General features: G+C 45.9%; 1 protein-coding gene across 1 annotated transcript in view; it reads right to left on the bottom strand.

Annotated features, from left to right (window-relative positions):
* Positions 1-562: 562 nt before the first annotated feature.
* LOC311234656 (trace amine-associated receptor 1-like) overlaps positions 563-19,415 on the bottom strand; it is a gene marked incomplete at both ends in the record, with an annotated part of 32,444 nt that continues 13,591 nt past the window's right edge. The window contains 2 exons of the mRNA XM_084321901.1: positions 563-577; positions 930-1,513. Of these exons, the coding sequence (XP_084178027.1) occupies positions 563-577; positions 930-1,513 (599 nt within the window). The remainder of the gene's footprint in view (positions 578-929; positions 1,514-19,415) is intronic.

The raw sequence follows: 19,415 nt of genomic DNA, 5'->3' as shown, positions 1-19,415 counted from the left end.
CAACAATGGGGGACATGTTCACACTCATTCCCATTTCTATGTTCTGGTCTGAGACAGTTAATCTGAAAACAGACATAAAGTACAATTTAGTCAACATATAAATTATTATGTTTTCATTAGAAAATATGAAACATTTTATATTTCCTGCTGAACATAAAGTATGAAGAAAAACAGTAAAACAGTATTACAATTAACTTTTCAGCAGCTATCATCTAACAATTCAGAAATAAAAATGTATGTTGAAATAAAATATATTATAATATTCTCATTGAAAATATTACCAAAGCAGTACAATATTTAAACAGTACAAACAGTAGCTAATTTAAATGGTACACTCATATAATAGTGTCGCATATTTGGATTTGATGGTGTTTTTTTGCTCTTGATTTATTGTGTTGTTTCTTCTTGACTTGTTCAAAGAAGACTTGTACAGCCCGCCCCAGGGGGGCATTGCCTTGTGATTTCAGGCTTTACATTTGATTTGATTTGAATGGGCACTCCCGCATCTCCCACCCCATCAACCAACCAGTATGGAGTCTGTGTGAATACGCCAAATGGGACCCTATTGGAAACACAGCTGAAATGAAATGAGGGAGAAGGAGAGAGAGCACACTAACAATCAATATGAACATATTCAGCAATCAGTCAACGATCAGTAGTGTAAATGAGGAATCCTGAAGAAATACTTTGCCAGAGATTATGATTCTAAAGCCCCTCCTGAACCAACTGTAAAAGAATGCATATATTAAAGGATTTAGTGTTGAACTGAAATAAGACATCCATACAAATACTTCAAGAAGTGTATAAGTGTCAGGAAATCTGATATAAGAGTGTATGATAACAATGAGGAGAGATGGTGTCCAACATATAAGAAAACAGCCCATAACAATAGCCAGGGTCTTTGCTGCCTTGCTTTCCTTCTTTCTGACTGCTCCAGACTCGCTACTCTCACGCGCTGTGCTCTGGATGTTGCGAGCATGTGTCTGTGCTACCAGGAAAATCTTTAGGTAGATGCTAAGCATTATGATTCCTGGAATGCAAAAGGAGAATATAAAGCCGATCGTGCTGTCATTTCCAGTGGAAAACATTAGACATATACCTTTACAAGACATGGGATTGTAGTAAACTTTTGGATTACTAAAAACTGAGATAAATGAAACTCCAACGATTACACTAAAAGTCCAGCTAACCTGGGACATGATCAATGCGGTATTAAGAGTTATTTTATGTGGATATTGCAGGGGATGGCAAACTGCATAGTATCGGTCAATGGAAATATAAGACAAATGTAAAACTGAGACATTGCACAGAATAACATCAACACTGAAGTGGATTTTACAGAAGAAATCTCCCAAAAACCAGCATCCCTCCACAGTTTGCATAATACTAGGAGGCATGACTATGGCCCCTAAGAGTAAGTCACTCCAAGCCAGGGAGAGGATCAGGTAGTTAGTTGCAGTGTGAAGCTGTCTGAAATGAAGGATGGTGATGATGACAATTAGGTTCCCCCACACTGTGATAAAAGACATTGAGCCAAAGACAAAATACAAGAGCCCTTTTACTGAAGTAGGAAAGACTGTTCTAACACAGGAATCATTCATTGAATCAAAACAGAACTGTATCTCTGCATCAACAATGGGGGACATGTTCACACTAATTCCCATTTCTATGTTCTGGTCTGAGACAGTTGAGTTTAATCTGAAAACAGACATAAAGTACAATTTAGTCAACATATAAATTACCACCATGTTTTCATTTTTAAATATTAATCTTTTAACTTAGAAACATTGCAAAAGTACTGCATAAGTAACGCAAAAGTAAAAGTAGTACTACAATTGTATACCTATTCTTTTGTCTGCATTTTATACATGTATACAGATTTTATGCCTATGTTCATTTTGTGCTACTTGCTGTGGGACACTTTGGGCTGCGGCCCATGTGTGAAGGGTGCTATGCCTATATAGATAGTAGGGGTGTAACGGTACACGTATCCGTACTGAACCGTTTCAGTACTGGACCTACTGACCTCGGTTCAGTACGCGCTGTGTACCAAACAAATGCAACGGTACGTTAACCGACCAATGGAACCCACATGCAGAACCTTTTTTTTCATGCAGAATTTTATTCAAAACTCCAACTTCACCCCTTCACAAAATATAATTTGCACAAAGTGCCGGATGTTCGTTCAGGCCACGCAAAACACTGAGAGATTACATGTAATCTAGCATAGTCTCATATGTGGCAAACGCACACACATGCACACACATACACACGCACACACACCCTCTCTCTCTCAGTGCGTGAGGAGGATTGGTGCTAGATTGGGAAGGGGCTGTTTCTCGGAGATCAAATTAATGATAGTTTGCGGCATATAGAACGGACATTCATACACAGCAACGTGCCTCCAAACAAGGTGTGGTAAACATTCATTGATATATTTTCCTTGGCATGAAACAGGAAAAAGTATTTACCATTAGGGACCTGCATGACGCTTATAGAATATTCATTGACAGCCCTACTTAACAGTTATTGCATCACCCCTGAGTGGAACATGGAAAGCCAAATAAATAAACTTTCCCCCACTGTACCGAAAACCCGTACCAAACCGTGACTTGTGTACCGTTACACTCCTTAGATAGAGTTGTTATTATTATTTATTATTATTATATTATTTTAAACATGTATGCTTTGAAATGTTTGTAAGTCTCGACGACATTGAAAATGAGGGTGACCTCAATTGTCCCTTTCAAGAATAAATAAAGGTTTGAATGAACTTTTCAGCAGCTATCATATTTTATCTTCCTAATTGATTGAACAAATATTATAATAAGTATTACCATTATTTAAACAGTACAAACAGTATTCCATTTAAATAGTACACTTGTATAATGAATAACATTTAGATATAAAATTGCAGACATGGTATCAACATGTACATTTTAAATCATCATTGAACACATTGATAAAACAGCACTTAGTAAAACACATGGTAAAAACAAACAGCTGCAACATTAACCATCATAATAAAATGCTGCTTACCTCAGTCTCATCTCATGTGGTCTGTCAGTGTCTGTGCAGGACTGCACTTACTCTGGACAACTCTGCACTTGACTGTCATACTTATTAAGCCCGAATGTATTACCATAATGCATGTGATGTCCTGCTGACCAATCAAATGTCTGTACAGTGTTTCCATGTAAACCATTAAATAATCATGAACTATACACCTGGGGAGTTAGGTTCCACTGTGATTTTCCGCCTTTAGCTCAAGTTTCAAGTTTATTTGTCACATAAATGGTAAATGGCTGCATTTACCGTATATAACGCTTTTATCCAAAGAGCTTTACAATATTTGTTCCTCACATTTTACCGATTCACTCACACTCACACACACACATTCACACACCGACGGCGGAGGCAACCATGCAAGATGCCAACCTGCTCATCGGGAGCAATTAGGGGTTAAGTGTCTTGCTCAAGGACACTTCGGCACGCTGCCCAGGAGGAGTGGGAATCGAACTGGGAACCTCTGGATTACCAGACGACCTCCCGAGCCACTGTCGCCCCCATCCCTGACTTTATACAGTAGAGGCTCCCCGGCCTCCTAGCAGTAACATCAACACAGTTAAGAATAGTGTAAACAATAAAACCTATTTAAAATAGCAGCATAGTATTCACAAATAATATAGCAAATAGCAATTATAAAATATCAGTTATACATGTGCAAATCAATGGTATGTGCAAGTCAGTATTATTTGCCAGTAATGTATGCAAATTGTAGCAGTGGCAGCTATAAGGTAGTAAGGGTGTCCCTGAAGCCTGTTTTTGGGATACGAACTTTGTAAATCTTTTTTAAAGAGGAGGTAGCAGCACCAGGTAATGTAGGAGCCCCGAGGCCCCCTCTACCTCAGGAGGTAGCAGCACTAGGTCATGTAGGAGCCCCGAGGCCCCCTCTACCTCAGGAGGTAGCAGCACTAGGTCATGTAGGAGCCCCGAGGCCCCCTCTACCTCAGGAGGTAGCAGCACTAGGTCATGTAGGAGCCCCGAGGCCCCCTCTACCTCAGGAGGTAGCAGCACTAGGTCATGTAGGAGCCCCGAGGCCCCCTCTACCTCAGGAGGTAGCAGCACTAGGTCATGTAGGAGCCCCGAGGCCCCCTCTACCTCAGGAGGTAGCAGCACTAGGTCATGTAGGAGCCCAGAGGCCCTCTCTACCTCAGGAGGTAGCAGCACTAGGTCATGTAGGAGCCCAGAGGCCCCCTCTACCTCAGGAGGTAGCAGCACTAGGTCTTGTAGGAGCCCCGAGGCCCCCTCTACCTCAGGAGGTAGCAGCACTAGGTCATGTAGGAGCCCAGAGGCCCCCTCTACCTCAGGAGGTAGCAGCACTAGGTCATGTAGGAGCCCAGAGGCCCCCTCTACCTCAGGAGGTAGCAGCACTAGGTCCTGTAGGAGCCCCGAGGCCCCCTCTACCTCAGGAGGTAGCAGCTCAGGTCATGTAGGAGCCCAGAGGCCCTCTCTACCTCAGGAGGTAGCAGCACTAGGTCATGTAGGAGCCCAGAGGCCCCCTCTACCTCAGGAGGTAGCAGTACTAGGTCATGTAGGAGCCCAGAGGCCCCCTCTACCTCAGGAGGTAGCAGCTCAGGTCATGTAGGAGCCCAGAGGCCCCCTCTACCTCAGGAGGTAGCAGTACTAGGTCATGTAGGAGCCCAGAGGCCCCCTCTACCTCAGGAGGTAGCAGCTCAGGTCATGTAGGAGCCCAGAGGCCCCCTCTACCTCAGGAGGTAGCAGCACTAGGTCCTGTAGGAGCCCCGAGGCCCCCTCTACCTCAGGAGGTAGCAGTACTAGGTCATGTAGGAGCCCAGAGGCCCCCTCTACCTCAGGAGGTAGCAGCTCATGTCATGTAGGAGCCCAGAGGCCCCCTCTACCTCAGGAGGTAGCAGCACTAGGTCATGTAGGAGCCCAGAGGCCCCCTCTACCTCAGGGGGTAGCAGCACTAGGTCATGTAGGAGCCCCGAGGCCCCCTCTACCTCAGGAGGTAGCAGCACTAGGTCCTGTAGGAGCCCCGAGGCCCCCTCTACCTCAGGAGGTAGCAGTACTAGGTCATGTAGGAGCCCAGAGGCCCCCTCTACCTCAGGAGGTAGCAGCTCAGGTCATGTAGGAGCCCAGAGGCCCCCTCTACCTCAGGAGGTAGCAGCACTAGGTCCTGTAGGAGCCCCGAGGCCCCCTCTACCTCAGGAGGTAGCAGCACTAGGTCATGTAGGAGCCCAGAGGCCCCCTCTACCTCAGGAGGTAGCAGCACTAGGTCATGTAGGAGCCCAGAGGCCCCCTCTACCTCAGGAGGTAGCAGCACTAGGTCATGATATGATGATATGATATGATATTTTCATTTATAATTCGCCCCCCAGCCCATTTTTACATCGGTCCAGGATGCAGCCCGGGGGAAAAAAAGAACATGAATAAATGGACAGGACAAAGAAGACAGGGAACATAAGTACACCTCAGACACACAACACTACAGCAAAGTAACTCAGTGATCATCCAGAGCGAAAAGGTGGGTTTTAAGCAAGGCCTTGAATGTCTGTATGGTGTTGGCAGACTTTATGTTGAGAGGGAGCTTATTCCTTTGCCACCAGTTTGGCCCGCGGGACCCTCAGACATAGTTGGTCATTCGATCTGAGGGATCTGGAGCTGACGGGTTGGACCAAGAGTTCCTCAATGCAGGCCGGAGCGAGACCATTGAGGGCTTTGTAAGTGAATAACATGGTTTTGAATTTTATTCTCTTCCTCACTGGGAGCCAATGGAGAGAGACAAGGACTGGGGAGATGTGGTCCCTCATTCTGGTGCCTGAGACCAGCCTGGCAGCAGCACACGCTGGAGGGAGAAGATGGTTTTGTCCGGAAGACCAGAGTAGAGGGAATTGCAGTAGGAAGGACTTGATTTTTTAAATGATGCGCAGTTGGAAGAAACAGGACTGTACCACTGATCTTACATGCTGGTTGAAATTGAGATCTGAGTCAAATAAGACCCCAAGGTTTCTCACATTGGGTTTCACCAAGGAGGAGATGCTTCCCATGTTTCTGGAGCTCTGAGTGACTGAGGTGGGGGTGCCAAACAGAATTTAACTGCAGGTGGTTTTGTGACATCCACTCCTTTATGTTGCCTAGGCAGGTCTTCAGGCAGTCTAGGCCGGTGGAGTCAGATGTTCTGAGTGGGAGGTATATCTGGATATCTTCGGTGTAGCAGTGGAAGGAGATGTTGTGCCGAGTGATTGAAGAGGATGAGTGCCAGGCTTGAACCCTGTGGGACCCCGCAGGTGAGGTTGGCTTGCTGGGAGGAGAAGTTGGCTAGACTCACAGAGTAGGTTCTGAAACTGGACTTCTCCCATCCTCCCTTACATGTTGCTCAGACATCTCATTCAGAAGACATCCAGTCAAGTCAGTCTCGGTTCACACAGGAACCTAGGTTGGAGAAATTGACAGAGTCTGACGATGTTGAGCATTTTCTTATAACATTTGAACGTATTGCAGTAGCATGTCGGTGGATTGGGCTTTCCGTCTTATTCCCCTACTGACTGGCAAGGCCAGAAGTGCTTATGTGCATATGGATCAAGTCAAGAGTTTTATTTGTCACGGCATACAAGTATACAATGAAATGCGGGGGGTCTTGCCCGCAACGATGTGCATAATACAATAGTAATATATAATAGAATCCAATAGAACGACATTGTGCAATAAAACAAGTAAACAGAGTAGGGTTTGATTGATTGATTGATTGAAAACGTTATTAACAGATTGCAGAATGGGTACAATACAGTACAGCTCAATACATACAATTGTTAAGGGGATGCAGACCAGAGAAAGACTTTCGTCTTGTTTACATCAGGGTCCCCCATTTTCAATTCATCAGGACATATATGACATACATGACATACAGATAGTCAGTACTGCTACATCTATACATTTATAACATACAAGATTTGCAAATACAGTACTGTTTGTGTTACAGAATGAGTCAAGAAAAGGCAGTATATACATTTGACGTAGAAACTGTACATTGGAGGAGGTTGGGTGGGGTTGTGTGGGGGGGGTTGGGTACATTGGGATATTGACAAGCATACTGGGTAATTTACATTGGAGGTGGTTGGGGGGGGGGAGAAACACTGTATAAACAAGCAAAACTGTACATTGAGGGGGGGGGGAGGAGACACTGTACAAACAAGCAAAATTGTACATTGGACTATTGACAAAACCATACTAGGTAAATTACTGTACATTGGAGGGGGTTGGGTTAGGATATTTACAGGGGCCAGTTTTGAATTGCAGTCTCCCGTAGGTGTCCCTTGAGAGTGGTTTTGAAAGTGGGTAGTGATCCACATTCCTTTACAGCTTTGGGTAGGGCGTTCCACATTGATGTGGCATAATTGCGAAACGTGTTTAGTCCCTTATTTGAGCCGAATCTGGGTTTAACATGATTTGTGGAGCTCCCTCTGGTGTTGTGATCATGGTATTCACTGACCTTTGGGAAGTATTTTGACATGTACATGGGTACCTTGGTCGTGTAGTGTATCTTGTAGACCAGGCCCATTGCAAGTTGCTGTACTCTGTCGTCTACTCTAAGCCATCCTAGGTTGTCAAAGTGGGCAGGGGTGAGGTGGGTTCTAGGAGTAAGGTCAAGCAGTAGTCTGACCAGTTTGTTTTGAGATGTTTGTAATTTTGTTTTTAGCGCCTTTGAGGTGCTTTGGTACCATGAGGTGCAAGCATAGTCGTAGTACCCCTGAATGAGTGCTCCTGCCAGAGTCTTCAGGGTATTCTTGTTTACCAGAGAGGAGATCCGGTACAAGAATCGAGTTCGTTGGTTGACTTTTTTTTTATTACATTGGATGCCATTTTGTCACATATCACATATCATATCACATATCATATCACATATTTGTCGGGCATATCGATATATGTACATGAGTTATTTACAGAGCATGGTAGGACATGCTAGGTCCTGTGGTAGTGCAATACACTGTTAGCTACGGATGAGGCACTGGATCTTTATGTACATGCTATATTATACAATCTCAAGTTATACTATACTATTCTTAAAGTGACCTTTCCTTTTGTAAAGTGACCATAAGTGTGAGCGTGTGCAGCATGAGTGTGTGTTTGCTCATGTTAAAGTGGCTGCTAGTGTGTGAGCGTGTACAGTGTGTGTGTCGTGTGTGCTCATGTGTGCTTGTGTGTGGAGAGTTCAGTGTTCAAGGCTCTGATGGCCTGGGGGAAGAAGCTTAGCCGAAGTCTCTCTGTCCTAGTAGCTGGTGTTCGCAGGCGTCTGCCTGACCTCAGCAGCATGAACAGGCTGTTGTTGGGGTGGTAAGGGTCTTTCATTATTCTGCAGGCTCTGGATTTGCACCTCTTGTTGTATAGAACCTGCAGGTGGTAGTGCAATACCCGTGGTACGCTCGGCTGAGCGCACCACTCTCTGTAGGGCCTTCTTGTCCTGTGCCGTGCTGTTTCCATACCAGGCAGTGATGTTTCCAGTCAAGATGCTCTCTACAGCTCTGGAGTAGAAGGACTGGAGTATCTTCCCAGATACTCTAAACTTCCTTAACTGTCTCAGGTGGTAGAGGATGTGGATGAGTCTCTTGAGTATGAACTGGTTAAGACAGTGTTACATCCCAATGTATTTGCTTCCCCAGTGTGTGTCTTGTCTCCATTTTGTTTCCTCCCTCCAGCCAGAACCTGTCCTCCACCATTGGTCCCATCTAGTCCTGCCCCTCCATTGGTGGACTACTGTGCAGCACATCACCGATTGGTGGATGGGTTTCAAGACTCCTGCACCCAATCAGCAACCATCACCCACCACTCAATCCCGGATCACCACACCCTGTTAAAACATGGCTGCTCAGATCAGTCATTCCTCTCTCTGGCATGAGGCTAGGCACATTTGTATTTTGGTGCCTTTGTGTAATTGCCATGTGCTCAGGTCGTTGAGCAATTGTTTGTACCACTGTTAGTGGCCATAGAGAGCTTGAACCTCTTAATGATCCGTACATTGTATCCTTATAGTTATATACTGTTTTGCTATACTTGTAATTGGCAGTAGTTTGCTGTCCTGCCATATATATATATATATATATATATATATATATATTTACATATATTATATCACTAATGTGTGTTATTTTCTCCTTTTCAGGAAGCACAGATGGGGTGAGCTGCCATTTCCTTTGGATATTGTTTTCTCCTGTTTTTGTTAGGTAAGTACGGAAGCCCTAAGAGGCCGTACATTCATAAATTTTATTTGCTCCGTTTTCCCGTGATAACGCGATAATGATCTTGTTATCACGAGAAAACGGACTTTGTTTTCCCATGATAACGAGATAATTATCGCGTTATCACGAGAAAACAGAAAACGGAAAACGGGACAAGTGAACTCAGTGGTAAAGGCATGTTTTTTCCAACTACGCACCATTGCCAAACTCAAAGCCCTTCTCTCCCCTGCAGACCTTCAGAGAGTCATCCACGCCTTCATTTCATCTAGATTAGACTACTGCAACTCCCTCTATATAGGCATTAACCAGTCTTCCCTGTCCCGCTTACAACTGGTACAAAACGCTGCTGCCAGACTGTTGACCGGAACCCGCAGGAGAGACCACATCACCCCTGTCCTTGCCTCCCTTCATTGGCTTCCAGTACACTACAGGATATATTTAAGGTTCTCCTATTTGTTTTTAAAGCCCTTAATGGTCACCCCCCCCTCCTACATCTCAGACCTCCTATCCCCCTATTCCAACACCAGGTCCCTCAGGTCAGCCGATCAGAGGCTCCTGACAGTCCGGAGGTCTAACCTCAAGCTCAGGGGGGGCCGTGCCTTTGCTGTCGCAGCCCCTGAATTGTGGAACAGCATCCCCACCTCCATTAGGCTTGCCCCCTCGATAGATACCTTCAAATCTAGGCTCAAAACCCACTTCTACCTACTAGCCTTTTCCGTTCACTGACTCATGCCCTGTTTTCCTATGTGTTTGCCTGTGTGCCCTCCCATAAAACGGAGTGTGATTGTTGTCAATATGTATCTATGTGTATCTACCCTCTGTACAGCATTTTGGTTGACACGTGTCATGTTAAATGTGCTATATAAATAAATCTGATTGATTGATTGATTGATTGATCCACAAACGGATGGGTTAAACGAGAGATTCAATCAGACCCTTAAGCAGATGCTTTGTAAGTTTGTGGATGACACTGGCTCTGACTGGGACCAATGGCTTCCCTACATCCTCTTTGCCTACCGAGAAGTCCCCCAGGCCTCCACTGGTTTCTCACCCTTTGAACTGCTCTATGGTGAATGAATGAATGAATGAAAACTTTATTTAACAGATTGCAGAATGGGTACAATACAGTACGGCTCAATACATACAATTGTTAAGGGGATGCAGACCTGAGAAAGACGTTTGTCTTGTTTCCATCAGGGTCCCCCATTTTCAATTCATATAGACATTTATGACATACATAACATACATGACATTTATGGCATAGGGACATATAGGTATTTAGTACTGATACATTTGTGACATAGGCGGTATTCAAATATACAGTACTGTTACCCCTAGATCCTGACAGAGTATATACATATGATGGGGAGGGGACTGTACATTAGGAGGGGGTGGGTGGGTGGGAGGGGAATATACATACGGCGGGGAGGGAATATATACATGCGGTGGGGAGGAGACTGTCTATTAGGAGGTGGTGGGGGTTTTGGGCATTTACGGTGGCCAGTTTCGAATTGCAGCCTCCCGTAGGTGCTCTTTAAGGGCGGTTTTGAATGTGGGCAGGGATTCACATTCCTTTACAGCTTTGGGTAGGGCGTTCCACATTGTTGTGGCATAATTGCGAAACGTGTTTAGTCCCTTGTTTGAGCCGAATCTGGGTTTAACATGATTTGTTGAGCTTCCTCTGGTGTAGTGGTTGTGGTATTCACTGACCTTTGGGAAGTATTTTGACATGTACATGGGCACCCCGGTCGTATAGTGTATCTTGTAGACCAGGCCCATTGCAAGTTGCTGTACTCTGTCGTCTACTCTAAGCCATCCTAGGTTGGCAAAGTGGGCAGGGGTGAGGTGGGTTCTGGGGTTCAGGTCAAGTAGTAGTCTGACCAGTTTGTTTTGTGATGTTTGTAATTTTGTTTTAAGCGCCTTTGAGGTGCTTTGGTACCATGAGGTGCACGCATAGTCATAGTACCCTTGAATGAGTGCTCCTGCCAGAGTCCTCAGGGTATTCTTGTTTACCAGAGAGGAGATCCGGTACAAGAATCTAGTTCGTTGGTTGACTTTTTTTATTACATTGGATGCCATTTTGTCACAGGAAAGATTTGCCTCTAGGATGGAACCCAGGTAGGTAATTTCGTCTTTCCTTGTGACAATATTGTCACCCACTGTAACTGAGAAGCCGTCGGTCTTGCTGAGTTTGTTATTTGAACCGAAGAGAATGGACTCTGTTTTGCCCATGTGTAATGATAGTTTGTTATCAGCGAGCCATATGATTGGATCCAATCCAATCCAACTTTATTTATAAAGTGCTTTAACAGCCACAGGGGCACAAAGTGCTGTACAGAGGGAGCATATTAAAAGACTATAAGCAGCACTAAAAAATAGATAGAAGAACAAGAAAAAGGGAAAAAAGGGTAAACATGGGCAACAATAAAAATTTAAATAGATGAGAGTACTTAAAAATATTTAAAAGCAAAGGACACAGTAACAAAACGATACAACAATAACACAATAAAACAATAAGATCATAAAATCAACAAGCTACATGGTGTCGAAAGCCAGAGAGAAAAGGTGGGTCTTAAGGAAGACTTTAAAATGGGACAGTGATGAGGCCTGCCGTCACCTCCGGGCGTGGGTCGGCTGGCTGCGGCGGACGAGCCACCCTCTCCGCTCTTGGCCGAGGGCCCAGCAGCGGCGGCGGCGGCGGTGGTGGCGTGGCGACGATCGCGGATCCCCGACGACGTGGCCTCCGTCGAACCTCACCGGCAGCGTCGTGTGGGGGAAAATGGGGCTGGAGGACAGCGCGCTCCTCCTCCATGTCCCTGCATGCAGCTGTCATCTGCTGCATGGCAGACCCGAACAGCCCAGCTTCGGAGAGGGGGGCCGTGAGCAGGGGAAGCCTCTTCTGCTCCGGCACCCGCGCCTGCTCCAGCCAAAGGTGGCGCTGGGTCAGAGTGGCCAGGGCGCGTACTTTCCCGGCTGCGATTGCCTGCAGCTGTACCAGGTGCAGGATGGCTCCAGCCGCCTGGGCGTGTAGGTACAGAGTGATCGTCCAACACCGACCCGCCCGCCATCATCCCCGACATAAAGCGCGCCAGCTGCGTGATGTTGGATGTCGCAGCCAGGCTCTGTGTCGTGGCGATGAATGACTGGTCACTCCAGTTGGCCAACCGCAACGGTTCCCACACCACCTCAGGACAAAGAATAGATGCCATCGGGCTATCAAGCCGAGGCACCCCTTCCTTCAATCCCTCGATCAAACCCACCACCCGCGTGACTGGCACGTAGGTGGGGGTAAGGCCGGTGATGCGGGAGATTACCTGTCCCTGACGCACATAGGCCTCCATTGAGGGGAAGAATGGGCAGACAACGCCCGTCTCCCTCACAGGACGACGTTGCCAGAGATGACCTATCAAGTCATCAGGGACAGGTGCAGGCAGTGGCTGCGGCAACGGCACGCCATTAGCGGCTGCGGCGGCTGCCATGAGCTCCAGGAACAAGGCACGCAATTCCCCATGTGCACCTTCCTCCACGCAGCCTGCGTCCCTCACGTACGGTAGGCTGCCACTCTGTGTGGCGCCGCCATCCGATGCGGTTGATAGCAGGGCATCCTGTTTCCAAGTCGGAGGTTCTAACCCAACACCGGAGGATGAGGGACCCCAAGGAGACATACCACCCCCTGCCACACCCTGAGGGGGAGAGTGATACGTCTCCACCGGGGCGTCAAACAAGAGCGCTCCCTCCATAAAATCCTCCGTATCCATCGGACAAGGAGACCGAGCAGAAGCACCCTCGTTTGGCTCCAGCAGCTCTCCAAAGCCAGGCCGTTCGCCCCTGCAGCTCACCATCTTACGACGGGAGTGAGCAGAGGCAAAGAGCTTGCGTCTCAGATCCTCCGCTACCGGAGGAGCCGTCGACCTATCGGCCGACCGCCCACTGGAGGGGGAACCAGAGCTGGAACTAGGCCATCTCACAGGAGACGGCCTTGGTTCAACAGCTCCTCGGAGAGGCAAACTCTCCACCGGACGCCGCTGGGGTGCGTCTGACTGCCACGACCGTGGAGTCAGCGCAGCCCCACGACGCACGGCGGAGGCGGCAATGGAGAATCGCTGGTGAAGGGTGACGTTGTGAGCGCTCGAACCCCCCGATGAAGACATTATAGCTTAGCCTTTTCTCTAAAATTGGTGAGAGAGAGAAAAAACAAGAAATAATGTCAACGCAGCTCCTCTTCAATATTTCACTAATCTCAAAGTGGTGTATACAGACACTCGCCGTGGTGAAAACAAAGAAGGAGCTGTTAGTATGGCCACACCCCTGCTTATATAGAGGGGCAGATGGGGGTGTGGCCAGGCGGATAGGTGTGTAAAGGTGCATGTGGAGATTTATTCAGTGCTAGTACTGATACAGGGATGTATTCCAGTAGACGCAGAGCGGAGCTACACGACTTATAACAGCTGGTCAGCTGACCTGAGAGAGCGGGAAGGTGCATATAACTGCAACAGCTCAGAGAGGTAGGGTGGGGCAAGGTCATGAAGAGCTTTAAAAGCAAATACAATAATTTTTTTAATGAATCCTAAAATACACAGGGAGCCAGTGGAGTGAAGATAAAATTGGTGAGATGTGCTCATATTTACGAGTTCCAGTTAAAAGACGTGCAGTGGCGTTCTGCACCATCTGAAGGCGAGCCACCAAGGATCCACTCACCCCTATATAAAGTGCATTGCAGTAATCCAGCCTAGTAGTCACAAATGCGTGGATTACTGCTTCAAACTGCTGCGCCTGTAGGATGGGCTTAATTTTTGCCAGCTGCCTCAAGTGGGAAAAGCTTGATTTGACCACAGCCTTGATCTGGCTGTCAAATTTAAGGTCCGGGTCAATTTTTACACCTAGGTTCTTCACAAGGGGCCTCTGACCCTGCTTAAAGAGATATGGGAGGGAGACAGAGGGTGTGATGAGCCCATTAATGTTGTTTCCTATGTTGTCCAGATGAGAGACAAGTTGGAGAGGATGAGTTATCTGGCACAAACTTGAGTGTCTGGGTCTATGTGACGCTATCTGTGAATGGATTCTTAGCTTTTTAATTTTGAGACCTCAAAGAGTCAGGATTGGAAACAATATGTCTGATGAACTTGTTTTAAGTACTGGTTCTCCACAATGCTGCATTCTAAGCCCTTTACTGTTCTCTCTCTGCACTCATGACTGTACTGCTTCCTATGATAACAATCTGATAGTAAAGTATGCTGATGATACCACGGTCATTGGGCGTATAAACTGAAACGACGAGTCATTTTACAGATCAGAGGTACAGAACCTAGTTAGGTGGAGTGAGACCAATAACCTCACCCTGAATGCTTCCAAAACGAAGGAGCTAGTCATCGATTTTAGACATAGCAAGGTATCCCATCTCCCCATTACCATAAATGGCTCAGAGGTGGAGATGGTGAGCAGTTTTAAATTTCTCTGGGTCACTATTTCAAATGACCTGAGCTGGCACTCCAATACCAGAACCATTGTTAAAAAGTCCCAGCAACGTCTTTTCTTTCTCAGGAAACTGAAAGAGTTCACAAATAACAGGGTGATTCTACACAACTTCTATCGCTGTGTGATCGAGAGCATTCTTACCTCCTCCTGTACAATATGGTTTGGTAACATCACAGACCAGGAGAAGAAATCTCTGAATAGAATTGTGCGTCTTGCACGCAAGACAATCGGGTCTAGCCTGCCAGCTCTAGAAGAGATCTATGGTGCCAGGCTGCTTTCCCGTGCCTCTGGCATTATCAACGACCCCTCTGGTCACCCAGCCGCAGGCCTTTTTGTCCCCCTCCCCTCGGGCAGACGTTACCGCTCTATCACATGCTCTACCTCTCGGTTTACAAAGAGCTTTTTCCCCAGTGCTGTGCGGAGCCTGAATGACTCCAAAGGCTAGTTTTGTATTTTATCCTATTTTGTTTCTGTGTTTTTATTAGTGTTATTAGTCAGGTTTGTGGAAGCGCTGTTTTAACTATGATATGCACTTTTAGGGGATGTTCGATATCAATTTTAGCATTTGTCCTTTTTATACTGTCTGTGTTTTTACATATTTTTCCTGTACTGTTTACACAGTGTTTGCTCATGTACCCGTATTCCAATGTGGATTCGTCCATACATGGCAATACAAATCTTTGACTTTTGACTTTGACAGGAACACATGTCGGAGGCACAACGGCACCAGAAGGCCTGGTATGATCAGTCAGCCCGGGGAAGGAGCTTTGATCCTGTCCAAGAAGTGTTGGTGATGCTTCCCACTGAAGAGAGCAAGTTGTTGGCTAGGTGGCAAGGACCATTTGAAGTAAAGAGGTGGTTGGGACCTACCACTTACGAGGTTTCTACCCCTGGGAAGGGATGCTCCACTAGAGTTTTACATGTGAACCTCCTCAAGGAATGGATGCCAAGATCTGTTAAAGGGGTGTTGCTGATCAGAAGGGTGGAGGATGAAGAGGATGTCAATGAACAGTATCTGCCTGTACCAACCTCCTCCCTCCCTGACTTGAGCCATCTTCCAGAGGATCAACAATCCCAGGTGAGAGCCCTCTGTGATCCCGAAATGTTTCAGGAGAATCCTGGCCTCACTGATTTAGTAGACAATGACATTGTGTTGAATTAGACCTCACCTGTGTATGAGGTACAGGATACCAGAGCGACTCCTGATCTCCCTGAAGAAGGAGGTGGACCTGATGTTGTCCCTGGAGATCATTGAGGCCTCAAAGAGCAAGTGGTGCAATCCGATCGTCCTGGTACCGAAGAAGGATGGCACAATAAGGTTCTGTATTGACTTCCGATACTTGAATTCTGTTTCAAAGTTTGATTCTTATCCAACCCCTCGGATTGATGATCTTATTGAGAGCTTGGGTAAGGCAAAGTACTTGACAACCATTGACCTGGCTATTGGCAAGTCCCTCTGACCCAGGGATCACGGGAGCTGACTGCCTTTCGGACACTGTGAGGTCTCTACCAGTTCACTGTACTGCCGTTCGGATTGCATGGAGCCCCGGCTACATTCCAGAGGCTCATGGATCAGGTACTGTCCGGGTTGTCTGATTTTTCATTTGCCTATCTCAGTGACATTGTCATTCACAGTTCCACCTGGGAAACTCACCTGGAACACCTGGGACTGGTCTTTGAGTGTCTGCGATCTGCAGGTCGGATCATCAACCCCTCAAAGTGTGCTTTTGCCAGAACGGAGACTGAGTACCTTGGCTATGTCATTGGAAATGGTGTGATAAAGCTCCAGGTGCAGAAGGTCCATGCCCTAGAGTCCTGTCCACTGCCTCAAACAAGAAAACAGCTCAAGTCCTTCATGGGAATGTCAGGTTGGTACCACCGTTTCGTTCCTAACTACACTGCTAGAGCTGCCATCCTAACAGATATGACCTGCCTGAAAAGCCCAAACCAGCTCCAGTGGACAACTGAGGCGGAAGCGGCTTTCCAGCACATCCAGCTGGCTCTGAGTAAGAACCCGGTACTGTATAGCCCAGGCTGACAGTGGGGCAATGCGCGCAACGACCAGGAAGGGAATTGGCTAAACGACTAAATTGGGATGGGTGAAAAACGTGACCCGGCACAGTCTAACCCGACTTGTTAAGGCACTCGCGATTCTCCAGAAAAGCCCAAAATGTCGCGCCATTCATAAAATGGTTGAATGGAGATATTGGCAATTTTGAGTGCTTTTAGATGTTATCTATTATGTCTCCTTATTTGCAAAACATAATACGACTTGTAAATATGTTAATTCTTGTTCGATTGTATGGCTGTTTTTCCCCACAGTCTATCAAAGAACTACAATGTTGAGGGGGGAGCTGAGTTACATTTCGGGGGGGGGGGGGGCAGTATTGATGGGGAGACGCACCTAAATCCATCCTACTCCAGTGCGCGCTCCCCAAGTCTGTAAACTTGCGCATAACGGAGTATAGAGAGATGGCTCTATTGCAGAGGTCCCCAACCATCGGGTCGTGGACCGGTACCTGGCCGTGGATCATTTGGTACCGGGCCGCAAAGAAAGAATAAAGTTGTTTAAAAGCAAATGTCTCTTATTTTCATTTGTCTTCCGGGTATTTTACTTTGAAAAATCGCCACTTCCGCCCGTGCCTCCTCACTGTTTTTCCTGCCATAATGCTCCCCTTCGCATAATTCACTTACAGCTCAGGCTGTGGTTGTAGGAGACATGCTTATAATCAGGTTTTTATGCACCTGAGTCTCCCGAACATAGAGACAGCGTACATACACTGAGCTAGGGTAACTAGGCATTGTCCAACTAACACCTCTCCTGAAGGCTAACCGGCCATGTCCGCTTCCATTCATTGTGCTAAGCTAGGCTAACATGCAGCCTATAGCTTTCTACTGAGCGCACAGAGAGGAAACTGGTGTCTATCTTATTGTCTCTCTCTGGAGAAGATAGGCCTGTGAACTCTGTAGCACACCGTTACAGTAGTCCATATTAATTTGCACATGTACTGTATGAGTCTATTCACATTAAGCACATTAGACAGAATGCACCTTAAACACCTTAACATTACACCATATTTTTTACTTTGCACTACATTTTTACCTCGTTTAAGTTGTGTATAATATATTTTTTATAGTGTTTGGTCTTTTACTTTTTTACTCTTATGGTATGATTTACTGTATCTGAGATTTTGTTAATACCGGTCAGATTTATTTTGTTATAACATGAATCTATTCACATTAAGCAAAAGCTTTTTTACTTTGCACTACATTTTAACCTAATTTTTTGCATTTTGTACAGTTGTGTAAAATATATTTTTTATAGTATTTGTTTTGACCTCTATTTTGTACTTATATTATAATAACATCTTGAATCTTGACTAGCTCTCTCTCATTGACAGAATACTCAAAGCCAGAATGGCTGCCCTCAGACTCTGAGGTGTTAAATTAAGTGGGGAGGGGTTAAATGGGGAGGGGGGTTACAGTATAATAGCACTGGTTTCTGGGTAGAGTAGTCTATTATGCATAGTTAATATAATGGCTCAGTTCTTTTGATGTAATTAATGGTATAATTAATGTGATTTCATGGTGTGTGTTGTTGTTGACTTTCCCTTCCCTTGTGTGATGTTGTTCCCCTGTCTGGTTGTAGTTCTGTAATAATGCTTTTGTGTCTAGTTGGTTGATGTTTGTGTTTTAGACTGGCCTGGCCAGGTGTGGCCAATTGTAATTAGTCAGGGTATATTAGTGTGTTCTGTCTTCACCTCTGTGTGGCGTCATTCCGCCGGTTTCCCCCCTGTTCCTGTCCACGTCGTTGTTGCACTGTGTTATTCGTACTGAGTAAGTGTTAGTGTTTTGTTGTTGCCTGTTTATTTTCCGTGTTCTCAAGTTCGCTGTTTATTAGTGACAGCCCGGCTGCGCCGTTTATGTTTTCCGTGTTCTCAAGTTCGCTGTTTATTAGTGCCAGCTCGGCTGCGCCGTTTATGTTATTTTTGCTACGTGCCGTTGAACTAGTAAAGTCCATCTACACGTTATCCTGCCGTCTCTGCCTCCTTCCATTCCTGTCCGCAAACTGGGTTCTCCTCTCCTTCCCTCACCACCCCCCAATCCTAACACGCGTGCAGTGTTAACAGGTTAATAGAACTTTGCTGGGCCAAATTAAAAGGTGTAGTCTGACGTCACTGGTTGTTCCACCCGTATAGGGATTCATCATTGGGAAAATGGATTATCGGCTATTGTAACAATTCTGCTGCATGGAAATTGAAAAGCTTTCATTTTTGCACAAAATGAGTTCCCTTCTACCACTAACATTATTGTTTAAGCATTTTTATATACGATTTAAAATATAAATACAAATAGGGAACGTGGTTGTTGCTTTTAAAAATGGTGGTTGGCTTTAGAGATTAATGTATATGATTGCCATAGAGATACTATAGCCACAGATTCAGGGTCAGTTATATTCCGATTGTACGAATTGTTAAGCTTGTGGAATGTAAGGGAAATCTGATCCTAGGTCTGTGACTAAAGCCAGGAGTCTACGCTGTGGTGACGCCAGTCAGCAGCGCCAAATGGTAGTGTAGTTTTTCAGTGAACGAAAACATAAACATTGTTATTTTGCTACCTTTGCGATTAATTGCGAATATTTTCATGTTGAGCTATAGTTTGTGGATGAATACGCACAGAAAG

The sequence above is a fragment of the Notolepis coatsorum genome, assembly GCF_963971535.1.
Source record: "Notolepis coatsorum genome assembly, chromosome: 9".
Classification (NCBI taxonomy): Eukaryota; Metazoa; Chordata; class Actinopteri; order Aulopiformes; family Paralepididae; genus Notolepis; species Notolepis coatsorum.
Note: the sequence above shows the minus strand (reverse complement) of the source record. Positions and strands in the feature narration are given on the sequence as shown.